At 40.7% G+C, this 24,174-nt stretch overlaps 1 protein-coding gene across 12 annotated transcripts in view; it reads left to right on the top strand.

The window, feature by feature from the left end:
* The window catches only part of ABLIM1 (actin binding LIM protein 1), a 203,543-nt gene that overhangs the window by 173,107 nt on the left and 6,262 nt on the right, over positions 1 to 24,174 (top strand). For 8 of the 12 annotated variants that reach the window (XM_064431391.1, XM_064431389.1, XM_064431392.1 and 5 more), the window contains 10 exons: positions 141 to 176; positions 1,398 to 1,527; positions 9,669 to 9,773; positions 12,067 to 12,114; positions 14,425 to 14,571; positions 16,250 to 16,341; positions 16,478 to 16,574; positions 17,859 to 17,920; positions 18,223 to 18,283; positions 18,987 to 19,283. In XM_064431391.1, the coding sequence (XP_064287461.1) occupies positions 141 to 176; positions 1,398 to 1,527; positions 9,669 to 9,773; positions 12,067 to 12,114; positions 14,425 to 14,571; positions 16,250 to 16,341; positions 16,478 to 16,574; positions 17,859 to 17,920; positions 18,223 to 18,283; positions 18,987 to 19,024 (816 nt within the window). In that variant the 3' untranslated portion in view covers positions 19,025 to 19,283. Of the gene's footprint in view, positions 1 to 140; positions 177 to 1,397; positions 1,528 to 9,668; positions 9,774 to 12,066; positions 12,115 to 14,424; positions 14,572 to 16,249; positions 16,342 to 16,477; positions 16,575 to 17,858; positions 17,921 to 18,222; positions 18,284 to 18,986; positions 19,284 to 20,254; positions 20,330 to 23,032; positions 23,114 to 24,174 lie in introns of those variants that run through there. The other 4 variants (XM_064431400.1, XM_064431401.1, XM_064431393.1 and 1 more) reach the window with 3 other exon arrangements.

Here is a 24,174-nt window from a genome sequence, read left to right as displayed (position 1 = left end):
GCTGGAATGGTCTCAGTAATTTCTGCATTGCCACTTTACACTGTCATATGTCATAGCACCTGCAGCAATGTTTAGATTACCATTTTCTGGCCCAGCATATGCAATGATATTTCATAACCTTATTTTTTATGTCTTTTCAGTCTCCAAGGACTTTATCACCCACCCCTTCTGCAGAAGTAAGTTTGGTGGAACCTTTGGGGGCAGTGTCCTACTGTGATTAGAATTATTCCCTCAGCCAGTGCAGGCATTGGGTTTGTTGTCAGTCAGATCCATCTCTGTTTGCCACACGGGCATGTTTTCTCAGTGTTGAAACTTAACAAAAACTATTTCTAAGAAGGAATCTTGAAGCTCTTACTGTACAAGAAGTGGAGCTGCCACTCCTCCCACTAGAGCAGAGCCCTTTGTCCAGCAGGCGTCACTTCTGGTGCATTCCTGCTCCTGGTGGCACAGGTGGATTCAGGTCTCGAGAGCTGCAGGAATTTACAGCAGATAAAATGCTGCTCTAAGTGTCCAAATAACAACCCATGTTTGCTGCTGAAACATCTGCAGTTTTGTCTTCAAGAAAACATAACTATGGTCTGGTTCGGTTTTGCTTTGCCAGAGGAGTTAATTTGAACATCATAATAACGTGGAACAGTTGGGAAGTAATTTGTCAGGATACTATAGATGGCCTTGCAGAGTCATTATCATTGCATTATCCTGTTGATTATTTGCAACATAAAAGCTGCACTTATTGCTACTAGTTAAAAATTAAGGGACTGTAACATTTCTTGTAAATCTTCATGCATTAATCAGTCCTCTCCCTTTTATCCTGGTTTAGTTTTGCTTCATGGATGGGTAGGGGGTGAGGGTGTAGTTTGTTTTGAGGTTTTTTGTTTGTTTCTTTTATTGGCTTTTTTTACCCCCAGGAAACAAAGTAAACTGGATTTTGGTGTACAAGGTGTCATGGTTTCAGATACATGGGGAATCTGATCTGGATATAAATACCTGCTGATATAGCTGGTGACACATGGTCAGTTTAGCCACAGAGGGCTCTGTGCTGCAGCTATTGAGTTCTTTCTGGTCTCCAAGACTCCTTGTGTGTCTTGTGCAGGACAATGCAGGACACACATGCTCTGGATGCAGCTTCCCTTGTGGAGTCAGGGAATGTGGGCAAATCTAGGATTATTATAGAGTTTAATAGAAATTACAGGTGGAGTTGGAACCTTCCACGACTGAATTCTGACTACAAAAATGGGCTGGAGCAGGTCCTTGGAGAGCAGTGCTAATGAAGTAGGTTGAAACCTTAAGGGGTGTTGCTATTTCAGTCGCTTCTGCTGATGCCTTCAGATCCACAGGACTTTAGTGCTGCTAAAAATGTGCATTCACATTTACCAGTGGCTGCCTCTGTCCTGCAGGGCTACCAGGACGTTCGGGACCGCATGATTCACAGGTCTACCAGCCAGGGCTCCATTAACTCTCCCGTGTACAGCCGGCACAGCTACACCCCCACCATGTCCCGTTCCCCCCAGCACTTCCACAGACCTGGTAAGGCCAACTGCATTGCAGATCCGTGCAAAAATATTGTTTCTTTATTATGCCACTCAGTGGTGCAGTGAAGCACTTCTTTCTCTCAGAAGTGGAAGTTTAGGATTGAAAAATTGTTGTGTATTTTAATGTCTCATTTTCTACCTGTTTTTTTTTTTTATTCTGGATTGACGTAGTCTCTTGCACTAGGCTGACTGTTTCTTGCACCATAAATATGCATCTACTGGTTTTGTTTCCAATAAATTCTTTTGAAAATATTTGTATGTTTCTGAGAGCAAGTGAAAATTTGCAGCAGTGAATTTCAAAGTTCATTCTGGGGTTTGAGAAAAGTATCACGTATTGGAAACAAAAATTATGGCTTGACTGTGCAGAAGTTAGCAATTTAGGTTTATTCCCTTGTAAAAAATTTACTTTAAAGCTTGGTGCAGCCATAGAATCTCATATTCAGAAGAAAAACACCCATGTGTTCCAAATTGCTTGTCATTTTTTAAGACATGGACTCGGAAGGTATCTTTTTAATTAAAGGTGTAGGCAATTTCCTGGGAACACTTAAAACATACTTTACTTTCTGTTTTAGCAGTGATGTACAAGTCCTGTGTACAGTATAGGAAATGTACAGGTCATTCAGGTTCCCAGTGCCTTCAGAATTACTGGTTATGTATCTAAAAGCAAGATATGAAAATGAACTGTTCATCCACACCCAAAATGCATAAAAATGTATGGCTAAATGCTACTCATTGAAGACTTTTCAAGACTGATTTTATTGTGTATGGTAATGAATTAAACTTTTGTGATCTGTTTTTAAATTAATTGATACAATTGCAGGGTTTCATCTTCCTTGGTGATTACAGCTGAACAGTTGGGATGCCAAAAGCCCATATGCAATAGGAGCTGCATTTTTAAAATTAAAGATTTATCATAGAGCCACCACTGTGGAACTTGAATGCTGTAGCCATTTCCTAGTGGGGGTGGGCTGAAAGCAGCCAATTGTGTCTGTCAGTGAATGCCTTATTTAAGGGACCCAAGGGAGGTGGGACAGAAGCAAATTGTGTCTGATACTTCGTGCTGACAGCATGACTGTTTTTTAAGATGACGTTACAACTGAAACTGAAAGAGACTTGAAAACGTGAAAAAGCTGCAAACTTCTGTCCCTTGGTTCTCCATGTCTGAGGGGATTTTTCCATTTTTATCTGTTGTCTCAGGGATATGAACAAATCCAGGTCCTATTCCAGACTTGACTGTGATTGAGTTTTACTGTCTGTGTTCAGTCAAAGACCTTCCCCAGAAGCAATCTCTGTTTATGTAACTCTTGTGATGGGCAGATGGGCTCGAGCCAGACTTGTGATCCAATGTAAAATCTTCCAAAGTCCACAGCCCGAAGGATTTTCTGGACAGATACTTGTTCAAACTTATCTATGTTCAGATGATCTCATCTTGGGCTCACCTGTTACTGGTCCTCATATGACACAGAAGTAATTCTGTATAATTTGTCATTTGATGTTTCCTACCCTGTTTTGGGTTAATTGTTAAAGCTACTTTAATAATTTTCCTTCAATAATTATTTATTGAGTAATGGCACAAAAATATATGGATTTTTCCTCCTAAGAGCACTTCTGTTCACCACGTTATTTTGCAAGAATAATTTCTCTCTGAATAAACCCAGTGGCCCCAGATCACTTCTCTTTTGCTCCCAGCTAGCCCTTGAGAGAGAAGTGAACTGCTGTACTGACGTTGTCATGATAAGGTTCTTCAAAAATCGAGTGCTACAAGTTCTGAAAAAGTTTGCAGCCTTTTCCTCCCCTGGTGCCCTAGCTGATGTTGGCAGCATTTTTGGAATGTCTTAAAACAATAGAAAACAGCTTGCATGCCTCTTGACTGACATTTTTTGGTCAGGGACTTTTCAAACCAGCTGCTTTCTTAACTAATTGAGCGTCAGTGTTTGTGATGTTTGCATGCTGGTAGCAGGCTACTTTCTGGTAATAAGGCATTGCTCAGAAGCTCGTTAAGCCAATGATGTTATGCTAAATTAGCCATGCAGTTCAAACCTAAGCCTCTCTCCTAACACTTCCTGTAATTTTACGGGCCCTTTGGTGCGTCTTTAACCGTTCTGTTGTTTTTTTTCTCCTTCCTTCTTTCCAGAATCCTAATTGTTCAATGCCTTTTTTTTTCTGCTTCCTTCGAAGCCTCCTTCCCTGCCTGTCTCTCTTATTGCTTTTCTTTGTCTCCGTTCTGTCCTGCCCCTGCCTCCCCGCCACCGCAGAGCTGCTGGCTCTGGGCGCGCGGCGCGTGGCACCCCCGCGCTCCAGCGGCCCCGCGCTCCATGACTCCCGCCCCAACTCCCCATTCCGACACCACTTCATCCCCCATGTCAAAGGTAAGGAGCCAGGCCTCTCTCCAGGGAGTAGCCTCCAGGCTGGAGATGTGTTGGCGCCCTGGCAGAGCTGTCACGGCGTGTCTCTGGGAGGTTGCCTATGGCTGTGGAGCTGAGCATGCCTCGAAATGTGCTGTTGCACTCAGAACTACGTGTAGAATAGACATAATGTCCTTTTCTTGGAGGAAATATGTCATTTCTAAGGGCCCTAGTTGAAGAGTCACCAAGCTTTTACCTGGTAGAAATACACAGAAAAGCTTTGTCATTTATTACTAAGAACCTGTATGTGCCGAATTTAGCTTCTTTCTAAAGCAGTACACAGCAATCCCTTCAGCAATTAGTTTATCAAATTTAATTATTACTGCCCCATTCTTAAAACATGCAGTGAAAATTTGATTACAGCATTACCTGAATGAGAGGAACGTGACCAAAACTGTGAAGAAGAAAAAAAAGATTATATAAAGATCAATGGCAAAAAGGAACTTAATCTTTGTTGTTCACCTTGGCAATAATTAGGGCCCAACAAAGTAAAATCAAAATCTCTAGGCCTCTCCTCAATTAGTGCAAATCAGCAGGCTGTGCTGAAGGCAGTAGCACTGCAAGGATTTACGTTATTTGAGGATCTGGTCTTTTTTTCAAATTTTACTTTCCATGGTTTGATTTGGAGGAGGATTCTTCTTTCACTGTGTCCCTTCAAGGGACTCATTTAGCTCAGCAAGCTTTTAGTTTTGTTTCCTGCTTTTTGTGAATGTGGTTTTACTCTGAGTTCTGTTGGAGCACTTGGCTGGGCCATCTCTTCTGTTTGGGGGGAGAAGGTCATAGCTTATATCACCTACAAGAGCTCAAAAAGAGAAAGTTGAGTAAATTGAGCATAGATTCCAGTCTGGCACCATTGACTAATACACATATTCATTCTGTATTCATTCAAACTGGAGATAATCAAAAGCAGTTGCAAGAAAGTTACTGTCCTGAAGTTTCAAGAAATGCTAATAGATCTCAACATCATAGCTCTTTAAGTATTCAGATCACCACCACTAATTTTACTCTTGCTTTTTTAAAGATGGTTTTTGATAATCTGCACTGTCCACTTTTCTGCTATGTCTCTATTTTTTAAAAAAATCTCACTCAAAAAGATTGGGACCCTTAAAAATAGCTATACTGCTCATTTCAGCATGCAGTTAATTCATAGCCCTTGCAGTTTCAACATTTCTTTGCTGTAAATCCAAATTAATGCTCACACTCTTTCAGGTGGCATTCATTCTTTTTCTGTTGAGAAAATAGCTTCTTCAACAGACAGATGAGAAGAACTATTGGAAATCCATGCTTACTGTTTTCAGATTGCAAAAAATCACCTTGGCATGTAGGTCAGGTATCTTTCTCAGTTATTGTTGGAATTGGGATTGCAAGTGCTGTAGACAGAGGCGGGCAGTATGGTTTTTACCAGGTATGTCCTGAAAGATGTTGTAGGAATCCTCAGTTTTCTGAAGGCCTGGACAGCATTTATGTGTCATAACTCAGCCAAGCTCCTGAAAGCTCAAATCGTTGTCACTGTGACAGAAGAGGTACCATGTGATCTTTTGAGTGGCTCAGCCTTTCTCACTTGTACTTTTAACAAGAAGGTGACCTTGATGTTGGTTTGTAAGAAAGATTTCACAAAACGATAACTTTTGGGGTTTTCCATTTGGGAATCAGAAAATACAGATCATGTCTCAATTGCTTTGGTAAAGGGCAATGATTTCCCAGCAGCATAATGATAACTGAAGTGTCATGTGACACATTACACCTGTGTTATTTTGTATACTCAGGCCAGAAAAGAAGACATTTAGACCAGTTTCAGTGTGTTTTCATACAACATAAGGCTTAAAGAAGCGTAATGATTAAACCTCATAAACACAGCCAAAAGTAAAGAAATCGGAGGAGTGAAAGGGGCTAAACATGCCTTAGAGTGAGAGTTTGTTGATGTAACATATATGTTGAAAAAGCTGCGAGAATGTGTAATATGCATCAGCTTAGACTTCATTTAATCTAATTTGGACTCTCCATTGAATTTGGTCTTGTCTCAATAAAGCACTGTCTTTGCTATGAAAGAATCAAAACAAGTCCACGAATGAAAGAAACCCTGACCGTTCTGAAGTCAGAGACAAAACCCTCATTGAGAGCCAGGATTTCATCTTGCATGCCTAGAATTTTTCAGAGGCATTCAAGAATATTGCAAAGCCCCCATAAGATTTCCATGTAAAAGAGTTCCAAAGTAATGTGTACTCCTTTGCTCACAGACCTTCCCATGAAGAGTCTACCCACCTTCATAGAGAATTTGGACGTTGGTTTTCACAGGGGGAACCTGTTTCCAGGGTTTTGTGGATGTAGGTGGAAGTTCTGCTCTGGAAGACAGTTATGTATTGGCTTTTCAATGATTTTCATTTTTGTGTGTGAAATAAGGGCTACACATCTGGACAAGAAGATGTTCAGGTTTTGTGTTTGACAAAACCTGAACAGGAGTAAGGGTTTCAGGTACTGTTGCTTGTTTTCCTATGTCTGCTCAGAAGCAGAGCAGCTAAACTGGAACCTGACAGAAGGCTCAGTGTTGGTGACAAGTTGACAGAAGGCTCAGTGTTGGTTACATATGGGTTTTTTGGCCTGATTCTGTGAGCTGAGCTTGTGAATCCCACAGTGAGCCCAGTGGTGAGCACTTCAGAGGGCAGCAGGGACCTGCATAACACCGGGCTGTGTGTGGGCAAGCAGTTCTATTCCTGGCTATTAGGGCAGCTTGCCTAACAAATTCAGCTACAGAAAACAACTACCTGATGGAGCAAAGAGAATGGCAGTAAAAAAAGAATTTCCCTTTTGCTGTGCTGTAGTGATTGATTTTTACATTAAGCCTGTTCCATTATCTCTTAACATCCCCCCACCTACACACAGACATATTCAACTTCATTACAAGGGTGTGAGAATTAGGTCTTTCTACAGTGTTGGTAAACTGGAGTGCTCTTGTTGCTTTTTGGGGAGTTAAGAGTAGTTACAACATATCTGCAACAGTAAGAGAGCCATTTCTGTGCAGGCAGGGAACCCAAATTTAATGGGTTTTTATGTAATGCTGCAAGCAGGCTGGCCCATGAGGCCCTGGGAGACAGGCACAGGCAGCCAGGAGCTGTGCTTTCCTCTGTGCATGTGCACATTCCACAGATGTTGGCACTGCTTCCATAAATTGTGGGTGGTTTTGCAGCTGCATCCCAAGCACTTAAGCCTAGTTATGAGAGTGGGCTCCTCAGGGATGGCCTAATGGGAATCTTAAGTGGATGTACCATTCCTTCTTGAACAGATTGGAGTCAATGAGGCTGGCATCCTAGGAAGTGTAAAGGGGAGTTATTTGTTACTACTAGCAGGAGTCATTAGGTACCCCAGGAAATAGAAGCCAACAGAGGCATCTGTAAAGCATCACGTGCAGGATGATACCACAGTAACTCTGCCTGGTGCTGGGTGCAATATACAACATGTCCAGGTCTCTCTGAACAAATTTTCTGTGTCCCAGATTCAAGACCAGCCAGCATACATTCATGGGTGTGAGCACACGTAGTTGTGTCTAGAGGTAGAGAGGGGTCTAAGAAGGGTTTCTTCCCTGTATTTGTAGTGTTGGTGACAGAAGCATTGCAAATTGAACATGCAGACATTTAGCCTACCAGTTCCCAATGGGTAAGATGTATTTGTGACACCTCTGTTGAGACAAGTCCACAGGTCAATAAATCCCTTTTGTTTTTTCCCTTCCATTGAGTATAATTGCCAAAGGAGGCAAAAAGGCAAAGTGACATGTTCTCTATAAACAGCTAACTGTATCTCAAGACATAAAAATATTGATGGGGTTTTTTTCCTGATGAAACAATGATTTTGCTGAAAAGTAACTCAATTTCTTGGTTGAATCAAGAAACATAAGTAAAATTAAGTGAGGTGTTTCACTATCACAACATCTCAGAGGGTGGAGAAGTAGAACACAGTATTGGGATTGCTAAGTAATGGACCATAGATTGACATAATCAATAATGTTTAACTAACCATTCATGCTGCTTTTCAGAGTTAGCAAACCTAGCCTAACCAGCCAGTAAGGGCTGGTTACCTGGCCAGAAGCTCAGCATCATTGCACCCAGAATAGAAAACCACCATCAACGCATGTGGTTGAGAGAGCTTCATGTCATTTAGGGCTGAAATGTCTCAGTGCTAAAACCAGAATTTTGCACATGCATTCTTCTGGACAAATTTTGTATAGCCAAGCCCCCCTGAACTTTGCATGTAATTTTTAAAACATTCATATGCAGTGGTTAACTTGTATACTGGGGTTTTGGTTTTTTTATCCCTTTAGTGCTTTTTAGACTGGTAGATGACTGTTCAAGTAAAAGAGGATTTCTTGTGTAAATTGTAAAGAAAACTTCTTTTTTCCTTCTGCCACAACTATTTCCCCACCCCAAATAGATAAATAGTGTGCTGAGTCTGTGATTTTGGGTCCTCTAACAGGACACAGGAAACAGGCCTGAAATTTATTTTTTCATATGTTTTATAGCCCTTCTGTATTTGTTATCATTCCCTCCCCCACGCTCCATTGTTTTTTCCCCTGCTTTCTTAATCAACATTTCTAGGATTTTTTAAGCCCTTGTGCATATTCTAAAAATGGAAGGGATTTGATGTTCCCCTACTTTTCACTGCTGGGGTCACCCCCTCCCCTGTGAAACAAGCACCCCTGTGGATGGTTTTACTTTGTGTGAGTTTACTCTAGTTTGAAGAACAGTACAATAAAAGAGGCAGCTGCATTCTTTCAAGGTGCACACACAGAGATGTGAATGGATATCTGGCTGTTAAGTCTTGATCCTCAGGCTCCACCATCGTGGTTGTGCAGCAGCCCTCACTCAACCCTGACACGGCACAGAAGCTTTCAGGGCCGTTGGATTGCTGTGCTGCACTGTTGAGAGGCCAAGGGGTAGTCCCAGTAAGAGTAATCCTCCAAATGGCACAAACTGTGTGTGCAAACTAGAACTAAGGTTTTTAGGTACTGGATTCAGCTTTGCTGAATTGTGAATTGTCATCAGAACCAAGTTTGGCATTGACAGAGATTTGGAGCGGCACGAACGAGGTGTGTGCAACCGCCAGATGGGCTGCACTGCTTTACAAATTATTTTGCCATATCAGAATTTTCCTAAACCAATGAAAGAGTGTTTGTGGAACAGTTATGCCTTTTGATATGGGCCAAGTGACCTAACAGCTATTTTCTGTTTCTGGTTTCTGTACACTTTCGGTTTAGTGAACTGTAGTACCTGCCAGCATCTGCTTCTATCTGCTTTGGGTTTGCATATCAACTACTCTGCTCCGTGTTTGCGCCTTTTAATTCCAAATATCAATCTCCGTACTAAAAAATCATTGCTAAGTAACCTTCCATTCTTCTTTTCTATACTGCCCATCTGATCACCAGCTACGAGCACACAGCTCCTGCCTGCATGCCGTCAGAAAGAGTCTGAGCCGCTCAAACCTCATCTCCAGCCTGAACATGAATTTTTGTCTCTGCAGGAATATCAGGGGGGGAAAAAAGTCACCAGGGCTACTACCAGTTCTCCTTATTGTTTGTATTTATACTTTTGGTTCAGACTTCTTTTCTCCCTGGAGGTTTTGATTCCACCAGTTTTTATTTGGGTTTGATTGGGCTTGCTTATATTTTTTTTAATTTTTAATTTTTTTTTTAAATTATTGCTCTCCCTCTTCTCATTTTGTTTTCTCCATTCTTTCATTGGAGGCAATGAGCCGTCCAGCGGTCGGAACTCCCCTGTCCCCTATCGGCCTGACAGTCGCCCTCTCACTCCAACTTACGCTCAGGCCCCTAAACATTTCCATGTTCCAGGTAGGAGCTGGCACTGTGTGTGTCTCGCTGTCCTGTCACAGTGTAGAATGTAGCCTTTGTAACTTCTGTCTTGTCTCCATCGTTTCACACCGTTTACCATGGGTTGCACCCTCAGGATTTGGAACTGCTTCTGGGCTTGCTGAGAGGAGTAGTGCCTTAAGAAACTTACGGGTTTATTGTGATTTTTAGCTACTCTCTTGGTCAAGTGTTTCATTCTTAGAATACTTAATTTTTCATTGTTGTTTGATGGCCTGTGAGCTGTACATGAACTACGTAGGGCCTGATTTTTCTCTCAGTTGCACCAGCTGAGTGCCAGCATAGCTCTCCTAATTTTAGAGGAGTTGGTTTTGAGTCACACGCAGAAAAGAGGTGGCCAGTGAGCCATTACATATATTGTTCATTCAGATTGTTGTGGCTTGTTTCAGTCTTGAACACAGCAATTCTAGTTTAGTGTCCCTTTCTTTTTAAAGCAGGTGAGGTTGTTTCTTGTTCTTTGCAATGGCTTGGTGTCCTCAGAGAGACCTGCAGATCCACGAGGATATGTGTGCCTTAGGATGTCCTTTCTACAGAGAGCAGTCTCTGCTTTGAAGTGAGCTCTGCAGTTGTTCCAGCATCTGAGAAAACCACGTCCTGGATTTTGATGGGATGAGCTGTGTGTCCCTAGGGTTTGGACATGCATCTGGCTGTTTCAGTGCTAGATGAAAGCCTTGTTCTATCCAGTTACTTTGAGATTCCCTTCAGCCTGGTGTTCCTTCTCACTGCCAGAGGTTACTGCCCTTCCTCCTCCCCTCAAATCTGGCAGATAAACAGTTTGTGCAGCCCCCCTTTCAGTCAGGGTGACCTGGCTTGGCTGAGGTTGGCTCTTTTAACCGCTTAAGCTCACCTGGCTCTCAGTGCCTCACCTAAACTCAAGCCTAATTGCATGAATAGCTGTGAGAAATGACCTGGAGCATGGTGTGGGAGCTCTCCTCGCCAGCTGGGGCCCTGCAGCCACGGAAGGAGCTGTGCTCCCATCCTCCCTGGAGCTTTCTGGTGTCCGTGTGCGCAGAAGGACTGCATGACTACCCTTGAAATGTTCCTACCTGTTTGCTGGTCAAGTAGCCATAACAGGTTCCACACAGGAATTAAATACCACAGCCTTTGTGTGCAATGAGTTTGCCTGTTTATTTAAGGATGTAGAGTTCTGCAGAGTTAAGATTTGCCTCTGTTTTAATAGATTTTTAAGTTTAACTTTCCTTAACACCAAAGGCAAAGTTGTCTCCTATAAGACTTTAATTGGATCTGTGATACAGCACATGTGTTTCTGAAATTCCTTTTCATCTTTCACTCTAATGTAACTGAAAACTTTTTTCAGGCAACATAAAGTAGCAAAATGGGTTTATGACATTAATTTTCTAGCTCCCTGTAGCTCAATTTTCTCTTCTAATAAGATTTTGGCACATTTTTGCACTGTAGTGCTGATTTTGGATTAGCTTCTCTATTTGTAGCTCTGCTGAATACATGAAATGTTGGCTGGGGTGGGAAGGTAGTTTAGAACAAAATGGTTCCTGTCTTAGATTATTATTTGGAAAAATATGGTACAATTTAGATGTGCTATAGATTTTACTGCATTAGAGTTCTGGGAAGTGTTTATTCTGATTTACATAGGTAATATGCAATATGGTGGGCCTTGTGTAAAAAAAATTACAGAAAAAAGAAAAATCTGTCCTTATGGTTTGAGAACTATTAGCGTATCAGTGAACACTGCATAAAGAATCCCTTTGACTCACTGAAGTGTGGCTGTTGTTGCCTGTTCAAAGCAGTTTTCTAGGCGGCTATTTTGTTCTCTGGATTTTGAAGTGAATTGTAGGCTCACTGCATTCTCCTCTGTTCAATCCAGCCAGTCAGTTGGAAAGAAAATTGAGCTGTTCTGACTGAAGCACAATTTTCCACAGAAGTTATTTGGGGTAGTTTTCCCCAAATGGCTTGTATCTTCACCATTGAAATGTCTTGCCTGCTTACATTTCTTCTCTTTTATCCCACTTTAAAATGGATGGTTCATGAGTTGATGCATCCACATGTTACAGAATCAGCTCCAAAGGACTTCATACCACATGTCTTTGACTTTTCACTTGTTCTTATGTTTTCTTTTCTTTAAATAATCTGGTTTTGTATAATACTAGAAATAGTTTTCTGGCTTTTTCTTGTGCTACATCCTTGATTTGGTCTATCTCTTGCTTTAGTGGTTGAGTTATCTTTATCTACAACTGAAGTAGTTTTCACATTCCCTTTTTTCTCTTTCTTAATATCACAGATCAAGGTGTCAACATTTACAGGAAACCACCCATCTACAAACAGCACGGTAAATGACCTTTCCCATTTTATTTCAAAATTGAAGTGTCAACTGAATTTAAAAGTGTGCAGTTAGTGAAAAGCATTCAATTTTTGCTTTGCAAGCATAAAAATTTAGTAGTCCAAGCTTGAAGTGGCTGCAATTGCATGTCCTGGAAAGTGATTATGTTTTAAAGCCTGTTGTTTTGTTTGGATTATATGGTTTAATCTTGCCATGTGAATATTAATGGCAAAATTGCTATTAGCTGAGATTTTGCTGTTTGCATTATGATACCTTCCAACATTTCTCTTCTTTAAGCTTTTATTTTAAGAGTACAGATACTGGTCATGTTAAAATGGGTTAACAGTAGACTGATCTCTGACAGGGACTTCACAAAATATCCTTATTTTAAACAGATACAGTACAATAATTTATTTCAGCAGCAAAGATGGAGATGTTATACTCAGACTGGAATTCCAGATGTACCTTTAATGTGGTTGTAAATAAGAATCTTTAATTAGTGAAGATATTATAGGTGACTTATCAGTGACAGGGCTGATTTGACTCTCAGCCATGTGATGCAGCTCATGTAGCTTGCTGTACTTGTTTTTCCAGGTGTTTGGGTTCTGAGTAGGACAGCAGTGTTTGTTGGTGTTGTCATAGCAAGTCTGAAATGACAGTGATGGCAGAAGCCCACAGCCTTGCCTGTATTTAGTCTCACAGGGGAAGGCTGCATCATAAAGGAGTGTGTTCACTCTTACAAGGAATGTTATAAAGGAATCATCATGAAGGAGTGTCTTCACTCTTCCCTCGTGCTGTGGACAGACAGCTGTGCATAGGAGATAGTTTTTATTTACCTCAGTGAAAGACAGATGACTCCACTATTTGTAGACTCCTGACTTTTCATCCCTTTGCAGATGTTTTATCCAGTGAAATGTATTTAGGGTTAAGTAGCAAGTCAGCAGCACTGCAGGGCTTAGATGAACAGTAGGCTGAGAGCCAGTGAGCTGGGGTGAGCAGGAAGCCCACAAGTCCATTCTGTAGTCAGGAGTGAGCACTGCAGATTACACTGCTCTGGTATCACATCAGGGTCTTCCCCTCTTTCTTTTTTAAGTTTCAGACCATAAACTCATTTTGAAAAAAAAGTCTTAACATTTTTTCTGTTTATTTTTATGGTTTTAATGTATCTCCTCACCTCCCATTAACATGTGAATGTTTAACCACTGACACCACCAATTCTAATGCGTAAGTACTGTTTGAAGTCATGCTTTTGTAAACTCTGACCAGCTTCCTCCATGCCTGCAGTTATGCTTAGACTTTTCCAATCATCAGCTGCTCAGAATCTCAGAATTCCCAGTGATATCTAACACTGACATTGCTCAGCTACCTGGAACATGTTGGATGAGCAACACAGTGCATCACTTTGTTAAAAAATGTCTTTCTATTAAAAAAAAAAAAAAGGAAAGAAAATTCTGGAATTGTTGCTACTGATGCAATAGCCTCATATAAGCAAAGGTGATTTGAGCTAACATTTTCTGGCTCAGACGTAGTTAAGGTTGGGTTTAATGTACACTGAATCCTATTAGATGATTCTTTTTATTTTAAGAAGAGAAAGCCATAATGCACATCCTCACATGCTTTGACAAGGCTTTGGCTTAAAATGGAATTTAAGTGGAAGCCCTTTTACCAAGCTATTTAGTTGGTGAGGTTCATTGCTTTGCAAGTGCCTTGCCTTGTCAAGTTGATCTTGATGGAGTTTAGTGTTTATTAATAAGTTCATATCTGGTTCTACTACTACTGATTGCTCTAAGCAAGGGCATGCAGCACAAAAAAATCCTCTAGTTAAACTTACTTGTTTCAGGTTTCTTCTTTGTTTTGCAGCTTTTCACAGATGAAATAATTAGCATCAGTAGTGTTAGGATTTGTACTGTTACTCTGATCTATTAGTTGGTTTCCCGTAGAGGGAAAACTTATTAGTACATAAATCTGAGCTCATCTTCATAAATAATCAGCTGTCCTTAGGAGATATTGACAAATCCTCTTAGGTTGCATTTTTTCACTCTTGCATAATCATTCTTACACTGTGAAACCCTAGTAAAATCCAAAGCTGATTAGGGGTTATCTTTGGGGTGGGGATGCGGGAGGAGAGGAAGCTTTGATTCCAATCTATTGGCAAGAAAAAGGCATTGCTTTGCTTCAAACTGCAGTTGGAAAAGCAAAACATGCAAATGTTTGCTTTTGAAAACTAACTTCTTGTAAAGTATAAAATTTTGCCAAAATGAGGCTGACTTTGTGCTGCTCCAGATCATGACATGGCTAAGTTCCCTGATTGCCATCTAGATGCAGCTGCCTTGGCAGCACAGAGCAAGTCCTCCGAGGATATCATCAAGTCCTCCAAGTTCCCAGCAGCTCATGCACCAGCACCCAACGAGATACCAAAGATTGAGACTGACCACTGGCCAGGCCCTCCCTCCCTGGCTGCCATAGGTATGGAAACACAAACCCTTCATCTCTGCAGCTCCAAAGGTACTGCTGACCAGGGGACATGGACAGCACAGCTGGAAAAAGGTGTAGGAAAAGGTGGTGTCCACCTGATGCTCACCACAAGGTGTAGTTCTCCTGGTGAGACCACTGAGTGTCTGAGTCTAAAACTGCTGAATTGCACTGAGTAGAAGAGGCTTTGCTAAAGGACTTTGGGATTGATCACACAGATATTAACCCACAAGCAAATTTTTTGAACTCTAGTACAGTAACTTAAAATGTGTGGTGTGTCACACAATCCTGACTTCTCTCAGCTATTCTATTTAATCTTTTAGTGCAAACCTAATAGCAAAAATTCCACAGAAAACATGATTGTTGCCAATCACATGACTAATTTCATGGCAAGAAGCAACAACTGAATTGGAACAATTAACAGACTAAATAATTCCTGATTTTCAGAGTTACTGTTCCTACAGACTTTGTATTTTTCTTTTGTGTTGTAGCACTACCTTTTATTTTCTTTTCTTTAATCCATGTGCATCATCAATTTAATATTTTTTCTTTGTATTTTTTCCCTCTGTTGTGTTTTTATTGACCCCTGTAGCATAAAATAAGTGATCTAGCCTGGTTCATTCCTGAAGTTATGGCTGAAGCACAGAGGCGTTGCTTGATTCAGGTCTCTGTGAGGGAATGTATGGCTTTCATAACAGTAGGATCTTCACAGAAGTTTTGGGAGAGGAGACATAGGGTGGGAGAGCTCAAGAGACCAACTGAAGGGGCTGCACATGCAGCAGCAGCTTTTTGAAAATGTCCTTTAGTTGGGATTGCAACCTGACAAAGATGTAAAGTCCCTGAGTCACAGGAATAACATCAACATACTTGAAGCTCTGTCATTTACATACTTGAAATGTCTACATATTTAAACACTGTGAGTTTGTCTAGCACAGGGTTGGTATATCAGAAAAAGCCCTGTGCAGAAAAAAGTAGAACTGCTGTCTGAATGCTTGCAGCAATAGCACATTCTATGTATTCATGGAATTGTCCTGGCATCCAGACTGGATTATTTCTTAAGAATATTCAAGAAAATAAAAATTATTCAATAAAAACTAAGGAACTAAAATGTAGAACACCTGTGCCTTTATTTATTTTAGCTTTATCCAATGGATCAAATTAGTTTACTTAATTTTAGACTAAAACCAATGCCTTGTTTATTTCAAATACGAGTGATCATTTAGGAGACTAATGTAGTTTCATTTTCCATTTGAAATGTTAATTCAGATTTGCTTCTCTGAGTCTAGTAAATGTAAATGAGAATTTAGGTTTTCAGCTGTGATCAGTTGCTGGTGTTATTAACTCTATGTTTCCAGAAGCAGCAATGTGAGCTCCTTTCTGTATTAGGGTCAATCATGATTTTTGTATCCAGGACCATTGCATGGTTTGGGACTTGTGTGTAGTTTAAGTTCTTTTTTAGTTTGTAACAAGCCTGATAACCATAGGCCAGGCTACCCAAGTGAGTTTTATTAAGAAGGAATTTTTGAATAAGTCTTTTGGCTTTGCGAGGAAATACTGCTTTGTTTATTCAGCAAATCAATCTGACCAGTTCTGTGAGCTAGCATTGAAATCTTCGAGCTGCAGTTGAACTGATGCACAAAGCTCTCTCTGTGCTGTGGTTTTGTGGAAGCAGGAGCTGACATGAGACGCAGATCAAGTGGAAGGGAGGAAGATGATGAGGAGCTGCAGAGACGCCGGCAGCTGCAGGAGGAGCAGCTCATGAAGGTGGTTATAAGCTTGTCCTCGTGCTGTTTCTGAGCACCATCCAAAAAGTGCCCCTGTGCTTTCTGTAAGCAAATCTTACCACTGTCTTGGTCAGCTTTATTTTATTGATATGTTTTTTTTTAATTGCCATTTGTAGCTCAACTCTGGTCTGGGACAGTTAATATTGAAGGAAGAGATGGAAAAGGAGAGTCGCGGTAGGTCAGCCCTTTCTGCCAGTCGTTACGATTCTCCAGGTAATTCATGGAGGCAACAAAGCTAATCATGAATAACGGGTAGTAAACACCACAGAGTGCACACACCCAGTAGACACACATATCAAGTAGTGTCCCAGAAGAGAGGCAGCTGGGAAAGCTGCTTGATAAGTGTGTGGTGATCTGCCCTGAAAGAGTGGCCTGATTCATCAGTGGCCTGGTTTTGTGAGGGGAGGAATGTCATGGTTGTTTTTTTAATTAGAAGAAATACGAGGCTGAGGATTATTAGGCAATTTTGAGGAGAGAGCTGCTTTAATATAGATATGGAGTGGGGTGAAGTGTTCAGTGACTGACATCACACACAAGCTAATAGGCTGGGTTATTAAATTACAGTAACACATTTTGCTTACACTGGTGGCTGCTTAGTCCCTGTCGCTGCTTAGTCTCTTCTTCCAGGGAAAGATATTCACCATTATTGACCAGTAGGGCTGCATATTCCAAACACAGCCAGTGTTTTGACCTGGGCTGATATTTTAATTGGGTGTATTTTGCTCCAAAGCAGAAGCACAAAAGCTAACTTAGATTAGTGACTTAGATTATTTGCCTTGTTGCACATTTTTTTGTATGGCTGTGGCCTTCTCACATCTCCAGAGAAGAGTTTGGGGGTTTTATTTTACTGTCTTCATTCACCAGCCAGTGTAACATGAAAGCTGTACTTTGAGCCAAGAGGAGACAAGATGAGTCTCTCTGGAGTCATCCACTGGAGCAGTTGCCAAGCAAAGAAAGATTTCCTTCTGTTCCCTGTTTTATAAATGTGTTGCCTTGATGGCCTTGGAGAGGATTCCTATGGCTCTCACTGTTTTTAATTTTTATGGGGCCAGAGTCTACCTGCTCAAGTCAAAGCTTATGATGCTTTTGTTAACCTTAGCACATGTTGGAGAGCTCCTTTATTTGAGACATGTCCATCCCTCTTTGCAGGATAATCAGTGCCATCCTGAATTCCCTTTTGGAATCAGGGGTGATGCCAAAGCAGATGCCATGGATGATCCATGAGCATTATTTTCAATCCAGGGGAGACCACCTTGATTTTGAGCCTGGAAAAATCAGTGTCCCTTATTAATGGCCTGCCACCATGGCATGAAAAACCTGTTTGTAACTTACAGAATGTGTGGAAGTTTGTGCTGAGTTTGGGACTCAGTTTCTTAGAGTCAGTGTGTCTCAGTTGTGTGTATGTGTATTTTGTAACAGGTGATTCCTCAAGTGCTCTAGTTTTTTAGTGTCCATGGGATTTTTCCAGTAAAATATTTTCCCTTCCTCATTCAACAGCACATGCTTCAGCCTCCAAAACCTCTTCTCTCCCTGGGTATGGAAAAAATGGACTTCACAGGGTAAGAAGATAGTGATTTTGAGAAGTGAAAGGTGGCTTTAATTATCCACGGTATTTATTTCCATATCAATTGTATTGGATTTCCAGTTTGATAAATGTTTCTTATAAAACCACCTGAAGTCAGACCAAACCTATTTTCCCCTCCCACAAATTACTTTGTTAAAAAGGCAAGAAAGCAAAGGAAGAAATGTTGTAAAATTGAGGGGGAAATAAAAAAATTAAAGCAATTTATTTCTCCCCATGTAAAGTCTTGTAAAGTCTTGAAGTGTGAATTTATGCTCTGTGCCTCTTTTCCTGTTACAGCCAGTCTCTACGGATTTTGGTCAGTACAACAGTTACGGGGATGTGAGTGGTGCTGTTAGAGGTAAGGATGAGGAGCCTTTTACAGCCTATTAGTAATAAATGTAAAAATGTTATGATGTTTGATCATTTCTGCTGTTTTATATTAAGGCTGTGGATATGATTATTTTGTATTTGCTCAGTACTTTTTGATTTTCTTTGACAAACTCAGTTAACTCAAAGCACTTCAAATAGCTGTTTAAAATTTTGGGTTTATTTTGCTAAATCTGTTATGTAGAACGGATCCTTGTTCATACTTTAGCATTGGGTCAAATTGAAAGCAAATAACGTGTGCATTATCAGGAATATTAACTGAGTTCTGTGAGTTTTGTGTTTTCTTCTCTGAAAATCACTATCCACTGTGCAGTCTGGAGCAATGTGCCATAGTGAAGAAAGGGAGATAATGCCCTCTAATCCTCATTGCTGCTCATGATCTCCAGTATGACTTTGAGCTGGATGTGGTACCAGTCAGTGCCAAATAAAAATTGACAATATTATTTATGAAAGTTACAAAACTTGGAGAGTTAATGAAAAGAACTGCAATACTTGGAGTGTTTGACTCTACAAACTAAGTCCAAAATTAGAAATGTTGCTGGCTTTAGAGAATCAGATGGGATTTTGGAAAAATCAGGTAGACTAGAAAACAGAGAAGGATTCTCTGGTAGATTGTGACTGATTCCTGTCCTTCCACACTCTAAAGCTGATGAGATTTCTCTTTTGCTTTTCAGATTTCCAGGTAGAGTACGGGTTCTCATCAATCAACTGACAGCAGAACCTAAAGCAGCTACTTGTTCAACTCTGAATTTCTACTACAGGGAAGGGTTTCTTAAGACAATAGCTTTGATTTTCCTGCATGTTTAAGCATAATCACAATGTAGATCCTTATCAACAAAAAGCAGGCACAGCCTCGGATTTCTCCTTGTTACCTCCCCAGAGCCGAGCTGAGACAGCTCAGACCTGTTTTGTGACTTGCTCTGTAAACTGCACTGTCTGTTCCTGAATGAGTTATCTGTAATATCCTTCTCTGGACACGTGAGGGTGGATTTATTTCCAGCCTCTCTAGTACTGACCCCAGAGACACATAGAAAGTCTCTTCCGGAGGGAATTTTCTCTCATACCAGGAGCTTTGAACTCCTCAATTTTACCCTGGAATTTGCTCTCCAGACAAGATGGCTGGTCAGTAGTTTTCTACAGTGCTGCCATCCCAGATGAGCCAGAAAGAAGTGTGCTTGCAAATAGAAACCTTTTTACTTCAATTACTGCCTGCAGGGCTTTTTTCAGAATGGTTTGAATCTGCCTGGCTCCTCAGCACAATCACAATATGAAATGGCAATTTAAGAAATTGTTTAATTACTTGGATAATTTTGTTAATGGCGTATCAAAATCATGATGATTGGAAAGAGAATGAGGTTATGGGAGGGGAGCAGAGCTGTCCGTGTATTGTACTCCAAATGTTATTTCCTTAGATTTAGTACCTGTGTCAAACCAGCACCTTTTTACCCTTATCCCTGTTTGTGTTCATAGTAAAAATTACCCATTGTAGAGACAAAAAAAAAAAAATCCCTCAGCTGATACAGTAAATTACAAGAAGGAAAGCACAGAGGTGTAAGAGTGCTTTCTATGCTGTTGGGTGGGATCTGAATCAATGCTAGGGAAGAACTAGAGAAGAATTCCACCTAGTCACTGGGGTGGGAGAGGGACCACCACCCTCCTGAGGTGCCCACATCCCCTGGAAAGTGGTGCTGGTCAGCTCAGGGAGGGGCTGTCACCAGCCTGAGCAGTGACAGGAGCTGTGGTGGCTGAGGGGATGGAAGGATCTGCCTGCTCAGAGGAGTAGTGAACAGTAGCCATGGCGATGATTGAAATAGTAAGACCAAGAATTAAGACTTGAAGGAAGTCTCAGGGCAAATTCACCTTTGTCTTCACCACGACTTGAGTGCCTTTACCCTCTGTGTGTGTAACCTCTGTGTCTGATGTGTGCCTGTATCCGATACAGTCCCTCCCGGATGGTCATGTCCCTGGAATGAGAATGGACAGAGGAGTGTCTATGCCTAACATGTTGGAGCCAAAGGCAAGTGCAGATGTTATTCACTTTCCTTCAAGACTTTGAAGGTGTTACTGTGAAATGCAGATAAAATATGGGAAATGTCTTAGTTCCCTTGTTCTCTTTTACCTCACCTCAGCCCCTGCTCCTTATGTGCCAAACCTGTCTCTTTGTTCTGGACTGTTCTGCAGGTGTTGGTGCTCAGGCAGGCTGAGGCAGCCCAGGTGTGATCCCTGGGTTAGGGAAGCTTTTCTAGGGACAAAGTGACAGATGTGGAAGGTGCTCCATAGCTGGTTCTCTGCCAGGCTTCACCAGCCAAAGCACCAGGCCAAACTCCCTGGGAAGGTCTCAGATCTGTCCAGTTTGGAAAGTGCTGCAGAATATTGTGGCTCACAAGACATTGTTGAGGCTGTCTTAAGTCCAAATATTATGGGAAATCTTTGACTGGAAGTAAGACATCTACATGTCTGTCTGGGTCTGTTCTTCAGCTCTCAGCACTGCTAACCTGAGACCTGTCCATAATTGAATTCCCTGTATGAGAAACTCTTCAGGAGATTTATTGGAAAAAGAGACAATGTCAGCTAACTGTAATTTAAGACAAAAATTAAAATGCTTTTACAGCTATGTCTAGAGATGCCTGAGTCAAAAATGAATATAATATATGGAGGGAATTCAACCAGGGCTGTGTTTTAAATATTGCAATTTTATTGCTGGTGAACCTTCCATGAAATCATGATTTTGCCAAAGTTGCAAGGATCAGAATTTCTGCAGTTAAGTGAGGAGCTCACTTTGCAAACCAGATTATTTCTTGTGCTTCCGAGTCACCTCCAGGCAAACTGTACAAGGCAATAACCCTGGCTTTATAAGCTGAGACCCCAGTGCACTGTGCAGTTACAAGTGGTTGTATATATTATATAAATAAGACTGTGGGGACTCCTGAGATACTGCTTTTTATTCCAAATAATTTCTCTTTCAGTGCAATAGAAATTCTTACAGTCATCACTGCTGTTGATGTACCCAGTGATTTGGGATGCTATTTTGGGTGGCAAATTCTGTCAGTATTATTAATGACAAAATTTAATTATTATTTATTGATGGTTATTTTAATTTAAAAATTTATGGGAAATTTCCTGAGATAATAGATCACTTTCTGTTGCTATTTATAAAGATGGTGCCAGACCCTCAGGATGTGTGAGTTGGCACTGTTTTTATTCGTGTCAATTGTCCAACACTAACTTACATCTGCTAATATAAAATAAAATAAAATAAACCAGTTCAGAGTCAGCATGACACATATGAAACATAAAGATTAATAATCCTGAGAATGACCAGATATTACCAAATGGATCTCCAGAAAGGACAGAATTTGTGCATCTTGCCAGCCCAGACTGAGACATGCCTTGTTGTGAATATTTAAACATAAAATGTACTTATGACCGTAGATCTTGACTTAAACTCTGCCTGTTTAAATATGAAAAGTTACATTTTAGTTTCCTATAATGCTGTTTATAGTAGCCATTTCCAGTATCAAACATAAAAATGTAATTCCAAGTATAGATCTAATTGTACGATTGTGACAATGTCAGAATCTCATAAGAATCATATCTCACAATTGGTATGTAAGCACACATTATTTAAATTATTACTACTTAAAATAAAATCAAGTGGTGTGTTCATTGATGCCTGAATGTTATTTATTATGTTTTGACAAGTTCATTGGGATAATTGTTAACAATGGAATGAACTTAGATGCTGAGTACTGCACAAAACTTGATTAAGTCAAACGTCTTCAGATGTTGAAATAATGAAATTAAATAACATTGAATAATAGCTCAGCTCTCTCCAGGAGATTTTTGGTGGTCTCACTCGTGTTCCCAGTGAGCAACTAAGACAAGACCCCCAAAGGACAGTAAAGGCTGAGCCAGTAGCCACTGAAATTTCCAGAAAAACTTCATTGACTTGGATGAGGGGTCTGGGAATGCTGCTTTCCTACAGTGACATGCAATGGGAAGGGCTCTAGAGATGCTCTGGCAGACAGAACATGAGCTCTCCTAATTCCAGGCATGGAAGTGTTTATCCAAGGGGGAAAAAAAATTAGAAGAGTTTTATTTGCTAGGGATTATTCCAGAAACTGATTTTCATATTTTCTGAAATCCTTTCCAAGCAGCACTGTTTCTATTAGTTGTTTGAATTCTTTAACTATCCAAAAAGGCAAGGAAAATCATGTGATAAATTCTACTGAATGCAGTGGCCCCTGCTAATTAATATTTTGCTTATTCAGAGATGCTGTTGGTTTTATGTACTTCCATGTTTTTAAAACACACTCACTGTCAGTCCTTAGGGCTGTCCACACTCTGGCAGCCATTAGTTAGACCAATGAGTGATAAATACAATTACTTTAATAAATTTATACATTGATGGATGAAGAAATACATTGCCTAGAAAGGACTCTGCCTAACGAAAGCCAGCTGATGTATTATATACAGCATAAAAATTGTGGGTTTACAATGTGAGGTAGTTTAATGCTAAATAAGTTCTGGATTTAAACTTTAGGGAAAAAAGCATAAGGGGAAAGAAAAAAAAAACAACAAAACACCAAATTGATATTTGCTTTGAAAAGGAAAACAAGTATTTGTGTGTTTATGAAAATGACACACATATTTTTTCCTGTCTGCTTTAGACTATAAATGTAAATATCTCTTTTTCCCCCTTTTTATACGTTGTTAACAGATTTTTCCATATGAAATACTCATGGTGACCAACAGAGGGCGAAATAAAATACTAAAAGATGTAGACAGAACCAGGCTGGAGGTAAGAGAAGCAAGTTCCTAAATGCTCTTTCCTGCTAAAATTGTTTGTTTTTTGTGAAAGCTGAAACACTGAAATGTGGGTCCTGAGAAATGTGGGAATATTTCTCAGCACTAATCAGGGAAGGAGGGATCAGGCATTGGGAGGAAGCAGCTGCATCTCCTCAAACAATCTCCCACATCTCTGTCTCCCTGCTCATAGACTGAGCTTCTCACAATCCCCTTCTGCTTTAGGCCTTGCATTATATACTTGTGGATTTGCTAAAAGCCCAAAATTGCACAAGTTTCATAAGATCTAGACTGGAATGGAGCAATACTTTGTTCTTGGACCATCTCTTAGCTAAGAGTCAGTGTCAGCCATCCTTGAGGACCAAAAGTCTAACTTTCTTTAACTCATCATGTGTCCTGTGACTTAGTTAGAAGACTGGCTGATATCCAAAAATACGAGGATCTAAATCTCTGCCAACAAACAAATATAGTTTACAGCTTTGTGGATTAGGAAGACTTAAGCAGCCCAGGGGAATGCTGGGGATGCTTAAGTCCTTAATCTTCTGTGGAGATGAAAGGAAGGAGCCACAAAAATGTGGGTAATTTGGGTAACAATTTGGGTTTATGCCCATTTTTATTATTGGATATGTGGTCACTGATCAGAACTCAGACCTGTGTTAGATCAATGCCACAGGGAGACACTTTCCCCATCCAGTGCCCTGTAAAGTGGCTGAATGAGAAGTAACCTGTGCACAGGACAGCACCAAAAAGTGTTTCATTAGCAGCAGAGAAGTGTGCTGAACAGTTAGCCTGGCCAGACATCTTCCTTCTCAGAACCTGGAGCACATCAAGCTGCAACCCCTCTGCAGAGCACTCCTAAAAGCCCAGTGTCTGTTGGGATTTCCAGAAGCAGAGGTGACTTGCTAAATCCTGGTACAGGGGCGTGCAGGAGCTGGTCCTGTTCTCTGGTCTGTCACTGCCTGTTGGATGGCTTCAGACCAATAATTTTTCTGTCTCTTGCTCATTCAGCAAGTGAAATGTTCCCTGAATGGCTCCTTGGGCACCCAAGTCCATGAG

The sequence above is a fragment of the Passer domesticus genome, chromosome 8 (genome assembly GCF_036417665.1).
Source record: "Passer domesticus isolate bPasDom1 chromosome 8, bPasDom1.hap1, whole genome shotgun sequence".
NCBI lineage: Eukaryota > Metazoa > Chordata > Aves > Passeriformes > Passeridae > Passer > Passer domesticus.
Note: the sequence above shows the minus strand (reverse complement) of the source record. Positions and strands in the feature narration are given on the sequence as shown.